At 41.6% G+C, this 6,752-nt stretch overlaps 1 protein-coding gene across 3 annotated transcripts in view; it reads left to right on the top strand.

Annotated features, from left to right (window-relative positions):
- Positions 1 to 279: 279 nt before the first annotated feature.
- LOC138208450 (FERM and PDZ domain-containing protein 4-like) overlaps positions 280 to 6,752 on the top strand; it is a 40,617-nt gene continuing 34,144 nt past the window's right edge. For 2 of the 3 annotated variants that reach the window (XM_069166318.1, XM_069166317.1), the window contains exon 1: positions 281 to 814. In XM_069166318.1, the coding sequence (XP_069022419.1) occupies positions 774 to 814 (41 nt within the window). In that variant the 5' untranslated portion in view covers positions 281 to 773. Of the gene's footprint in view, positions 815 to 6,752 lie in introns of all 3 variants that reach the window. The other variant, XM_069166319.1, reaches the window with a different exon arrangement.

The following is a 6,752-nucleotide window of genomic DNA, read 5'->3' as shown; positions in this document are numbered from 1 at the left end:
CAGAAGCTCACCGAGTAAAACCAAACAGAGGGGGAAGAAAAAGGAAAACCATGAGCGACGGGGTCTTGCTCCCATCAGCGTCCCATTCTGCAGAGTCAGCTTTCCTCTGCCCATCACCACCCTCCCCCCTCCTCCCTCTGTCTCTCTCAGTTGCTCTCTCTTTACAACCAATGCACTTTTACTCTCCTCCTCCTCCTTCTTTCATCTTGTACCACCTCCTTCCTCTGCATCCCTTCCTCTCTCTGCCCTGCAAAGAGACTTGCATCCCCCGATGAGCAGAGGGCAAAGCCGGAGCCAGAGAGCATCCATCATCCATTCGCTTCGTTCCTCCCTCTCACCTCCCTCCCTCTTCCATTCTCTCTCCTTCCCTCCCTCCCTTCTTGCCGCGGCTACGATCTCTGCACTTCTCCATGCGCTGAGATGGAGAGCGCATACACAGGGCTCATTGCAGCCCAACTGATTCAGGTGGAGAGCAGCAGAGTGCAGAGAGGTGGAGGGTGACCCTCACTGCTTATCATCACTTGTGGAAAGACAGGGAATTGGACTGTCTGCACACTGGATGGGAGCTTTCAACAAGGCTGATACCGGCTGCCGTTTGACTTTATTTTCTTGAACTGCGAGTAATTCTGCGTTCCACAGACATTTGCTGATTCCTGATATGGATCCGGGTTGACACTGGTTGCAGTTTTAAATGTGAAAGGATTCGGATGTGGATTAGAATGCTGATGTGGAGCTCCTGAGCTCTGGGACGTAGCGCTCCGTAGCTGGAGCACATGGACATGTTTGGTTTCTCCAAGATGCCAAAGCTGTCTGGGTGAGTGTGTGTGTGTGTTGACTTTTAAAATTTAAAGGGCATTCAAGTAATTTTTGCAAGATAACAACCTCAAAAGGGACGTGTAGGAAATGGAATGCACATATTTATAATATGCAAGGCTGCAGATTGTATTTGTAGAGCATAGCCTTTTTAATTTTTTTTGTTCAGATTTACAATGCCAAAACAATATATCCAAGGCAATTCTTGAGAAATAATCATGTCTCTGCATGTTTCAGTTTCTACCTGGAGGATTGGACCATGCATTCAGGGTTTTTTTTTGTACTTAAAAGTTTTCTCACTCTTCCAATGAAGTATTGCACTTGAGAAAAACTGTGGTAGCAAGGCTAGGAGGAATTAAATAAATATGAGAGGCTGCAATGAATGGTATGATTCTGTGTTTGAGGTTGTAACTTATTTTTTCTGCTCCATGTTTTTGAGCATGTAGAAGTTGGATTGTGTCATTTATTTTCTTCTACCACTACTTGTGTTCTTTGAGCGACTTAAGTAACCACCATGTTGAGATCTGTTGGGTAGAACTCATGCTAAGATGTGGATAGCAACAACAAAGGCTCAGGGAATGTGGGAGGAATAAAGTCAGTGTTCAAGGAGCTTCTGGATGGTGGCAGGGATTCGAAAGGAGATAAACAAGAGGGGACGGACAGTGGGCGCTGAAAAGGATGCGAAGTACATTTTTGAGTTTAAAACAAGACTACTTAAGAAGGCAGCTTTTCCAGATAGGATTTCCAGTCTCCTCTCACACCCACTGTAATTATTTTAGGTTCATGGGAAGACCTTTCAGTTGTCACGTGAAAAGCCTGACTTGAAAAGCTCTCTGCAGGCCAAAACCTTGATTTCACAATCAGAAAAATAAACTGTATGATGATGATGAAGAGCTCACTACATAACAAACCCTGTCACTCGCACACACACACACACACACACACTCGCACACACACACACTTCATGATACACATGTCCATAAATACATGTTTGCATCATCTTTGAGTCCTGGGTGGTCACATCACTTAGCCCACTAAACGTGGCTCATGACAAATCTCTTAAACCTATACGCCACCACACCCATTCGATCAAAGGCTAACATCTGGACTGCGTGAAATAAAGAAAGTTTAAAGGAGCACATCTGATCTGATAGAAAGAACACTTTGAGCTAAGAGCGAAGTTATATTGTTATTTTCCCACATTTTGAGGGTTGATTGAGTTTCTGTATTGACTGCATCGTCTGTCAAGTCCGTACTTAACTGACTTTAGGTGAATGCTGTGGAAGTCGTTCTTAGAGGGACGTAAGAAATGTTGTGTTTGATTTATCATATACTTTTGCTGGCAGGTGAGCAGCTTTGTAAATAATAATAAGACGGATAAACAATTGAGTGTTCCAAACATAAAATGGAATACATTTATGTTTAGCTCATTAATATGAATACCTCCCACGGCACCGACACAAGTGTCTAAAGTGTGCATGTGTTGCACTTGATACATTTTTTTTTTATCTTCATATGACTTCTAATTTGAATAAATAGCTTCAATTTCTCATAAGAAGTGCTTCTCATCTCCTTGTTTTCAAAGAGTTTTACTCTCGCGGGAACCAGTTGCGCCTCTCTGGATGTTTAAGTACCGTGTCAACTAGTCGTAATGTCCTCCCCACGTACTTTCACACATTTGGCTCCATGCATTGTCGACAGAATGCAAAGTGTCATAAATTAACAATGACGTAACGCTAACAGCCACTGAGAGAGAGTTCGCGTCCACGTTGGCGACATTTTGCAAAGACCCAGATGGCGGGTGTGCATCTCTGAGCTGTCATGATACGACTTTGGAGCATTCTGTTTGCAGATGGCATACAAGCCAAATTAGCTCCATAAACTTTAATGAGAACTGGTGGATCATTTGTCACCTTAAAACGCTCGTGATAAATCATTCATTGTGAGATGGGGAGCAAAACAGCTGTGTCAGGTGAAAGGGATCCGTGTTTGTTGTTTTTATCCTAATTGTGGACTAATGAGAGTTTTGTCATGGCACATCTGGCTTCGTTTCATGAACATTAACCCGATCTCTCCTATCTATTCCAATGCATGCCTCTTAAAGGCAAAGACAGGACCTGTATCAGCATTTTTAGTGTGGGAAAATTTTGGCTTTAGTGTGCTGGCATTTGGCAGTGAAACTAGCCGGCAGCGCTTGTTTGTGTTCTGTATATCAGCTTACACCGAGGTGTGCCAAATTGCCATCTGCTTTATGCCAATGCATGCTGCTACTTCACAGGGCAAAGTTCCATTGTACTGAGAGCCATCTGACAAGTCACGGCATCCTGATAGTTATTCAGTGATTTTCAATTTTGTGTAATTCGGGGAATTTATTACATAAAATGACCTGTAAGTATTCCATAATGCTCTTCAGACGTCCACGGCGGAAACATTGCCTATTGTGGAAGTGGGATTCCTTATTTAGCACTGTATATTTCTTTAAGTAAAACCCACATAACATATTTGAAAGATGAAATATCCCCAGAAATCCTCGCTTCACAGAAGATCTGCGCATCTTGATATGGTATTGTTAAAGTTAGGAAATGATTGTTACTGGCAAATAAATGCTTTAACGTACAGATATATGATCAGGCAACTAAAACACCTGGTTAAGCTAAGGGGAAGATTGAGGATTGTTTTTAAAAGGCAATTCTATTGGCCTGTATGTGAAGCCGAATGTGGTAATGTACTGTATATGCTCATCCACCACCCTGACCTCCACACATGCATGTTGGCATTAGACATAAATCGTGAGGTGCCGAATCACCCAATTGGGAAGTAACTGAGGATACCAGGCTGCCATTTCCATATATCCATGTTTCTTCAAGTCCTATCTGTGGCATGGTTAATTAATATGGATTGATTTCCCCCGTACTTTGCCTGGGAACAGTTTAAACGAGACATACACTTTTGGAAATCACTGTTCAAATACCCACATACCCATATCTATACTGCACAAGTTAATGGTTGAGTGACATTTTGGACAATACAACTGTTCGCTGTGTTGTATGCTAAATATGCAGCTACAGCCATGACAAAGTTAGATTAGATTAGCATTAAGGCTGGAAACAGGATGGAAAAGATAATCTGGCTCTGTTCTAAGGGTAAAAAAAAAATATGAAAACAATCCCTTTAACGTTGGACCAACTTTGTATCGCTACACAAGATTCAAGAATCCTTATTGTCATTTGCACATGCCCAAGGTACATGCATACAGGTTGAAAATATTTACAGAGAAAAAGAGTATGAATAAATGTATCGCACATATTGCAAGCGTAACAGCGTGGAATAGAAGAACGTTTAATACGATGAGCAGGCAAAATGATTAAGAGTCAAGTATGGGACACTTACTAAACTAACAAACACACACACACTCACTCACTTCATTCCTCTCTTTCTCACTCTCTGCCTGTAACCCTTAAAGTTGCACGATTTTCTTGATTTGAGTCTGGATAATCCTCCTAAGGGATTTGGTTGGTGATGACTGCAGGGGGTGGTGGGTGCGGTGAGGGTGAGGGGGGTTGGCAGGACGAGCACTGTCGGCTGTTTCATTCTGTATATGAAATCGCATCACACCTCGTTCTCTTTCTCCCTCCCTCACTCACCTGTCTTTCTACTTTATATGGCAGCACATCCATCCACTTATCTGTGCACAATCCCTGCTCATAATTTAAACCAGGCATGGTCTGCTTCCTCACTAGGTGTGATTCGTATTTCAAATACACTTTGATCTGGTTTTCAACTGTATCAGCATGTTAAAACATACTTTCAAACATGTTTTCTTTCTACATTAGATTCAAAACTATGACGTGTTTTTTCTTTAAAGTGTTAAGCCACAGCAGCAAGTTCCTCCAGGTCTAACACATATTTGTTAGCCCTCAGTGCATATTTAATAAAGATTTCAGCTCTTAAATGAAATGCTTTAATCAATCCCACATTCTTAGCAGTGTTTTCTCTAGGGATTAATTTCCTGGTGAACACTAATATTCTGTTATGTTATGATTACCGCATTTTACTTCCCATAATTCCACTCATCTCTCACACCAGATAAGAGACAGGCTGTGGCTTCCGCTCCCCTTTGACGCGAGACCAAATTTCATCAATTATTCAAATGACGCAAGCCTATTTTGTTGTTTTGTTTCTTTTTGCTCTATTCAGATTTTCAACTTCCTTTTCCTCTTCTCTGCTCCGCAAAAACAAATAGCTTTCAGAGCAAGCATCGTCTCCCAATTATGCTTTCATTCTGGAAGAAACACTGAAATACTGAGATGATAATATGCTGGCTGATCAGTGATGCAAAAAGTGACTTTTTCACCCAGGGGAGGGAGTGTGTCACGTGTTCTGGAGACGCACCGAGAATGTGATGTACAGCATATGTACCTCTGTTAGCACTTCCGTATCTCATGTATTCTGCATGGAGGCCTTGGTTAGGAAGCAGCACTGCTCGGTGCATTATTTTATGACACACAGGTGCGTAGGCTTTTGATGTATCAACGGTTAACTGCCTTGTTGCGATGTCATTTCAGTGTTTCTATTTGCTGAGACAAGTTATTCTTTTCCCTAACGCCCATCATAACGGGGCTTGTAATTGTATTTGGCCTGAGGGGGAACCCAGAACCACCCATGTATCCCAAGATGATTCACTCAAGTAATGACTTCATTCTAACAGTACAGTTTACACTCGGCTGAGTTATAAGATACTGTATGATACAGTACGGTATTGTGTGACGTGATGCGTTATGATAAAGCATGATACGACACGAGACGGTACGTTGTAATTCAGTATGATACGGAGCGAGGTGCTATGGTATAGCACGATACGGACCATTACGATGGGATACGATCAGTGCGTAATGCAATGCGATATGGTACATCGCGAAATAATACGACACGACACAATCTGCAGCGTTGCAATGTGATGCGGTATGCAGTGGCAAGATACGATGCAGTATTAAACAGAACAGTACTTTTGTAGTTTTAAGACCTGTTTACTGCCCCTTTTTGTCAATGTGTTGCCCTCCTCAGCACAGTGGGAGCTTGAAAATATCCATAATACATTATTAAGAAAAATTGGTGTCCACACAGGCTGCTTCAGTCAATCAGTCCAGACTGAGTGACATGGTTTGATGTGTCACTATGTATACTTTAGAAAGGCAGACCAGTAGTCTTAAGTAATCTTTAATTTGTGTGCTTCGCCATTCGTTTTTCTTTTTGCATGGAGACAGGCAAATTGTTTCTGATTGCTAATTGTCTCATTTTTCTCTAACTTCTGAAATATTCCTATAAAGAAGATTTAATGTTTCTACAGTCAAAATCCTATACAGGTTTTGCAAGACGGTTGCAACCAGATGCATATTTTTTTGTATGTGCAGAATTTGTGAATTGTAAGAGTGAAGTGCATGACTCTCAGTGTACTGTACCTTCGTCCTGCACCCTCCGTACATCTTACCCTTGCAGCTGCCGTGGTCCCCTTTTTTTTTTTCAGATAAATGTTCATGGATGCATTCCGGAAGTTTAGCGTTGGTTTAACACACCAAGGACATTTCAGTGTTTTTGGCATCCCCGTTCTCTTTACATAACAGGCAACATCATCTTAAAATCCTCCACAAATTGTCAGTGTGTGAGGATGCAGTTTTACTGTACATGTCTCTTAGCAAGCGCACACTCAATTATTGATCACTTTGCCTTGGTTTTACGACATACAGTGAGCAATTCTGTGGCTGTAGGACAGAAGCAAAGTTAAAAATATCTTCACCATCTTGCATTTTAAATGTTTCCTCTCTCTTACTCTCACACACACACACACACTGGTATTCTGGGTAAATATTGAAACAGACATGACAGAAAGAGTGTGGAACTAATGCATCCTGGTCATGTATCTTTAATGTTGTTTGTTCAAG

Source organism: Embiotoca jacksoni, unplaced genomic scaffold (assembly GCF_022577435.1).
Source record: "Embiotoca jacksoni isolate LCO1_2020_lvr unplaced genomic scaffold, fEmbJac1.0.p SCAF_38, whole genome shotgun sequence".
Taxonomy (NCBI): Eukaryota; Metazoa; Chordata; class Actinopteri; family Embiotocidae; genus Embiotoca; species Embiotoca jacksoni.
Note: the sequence above shows the minus strand (reverse complement) of the source record. Positions and strands in the feature narration are given on the sequence as shown.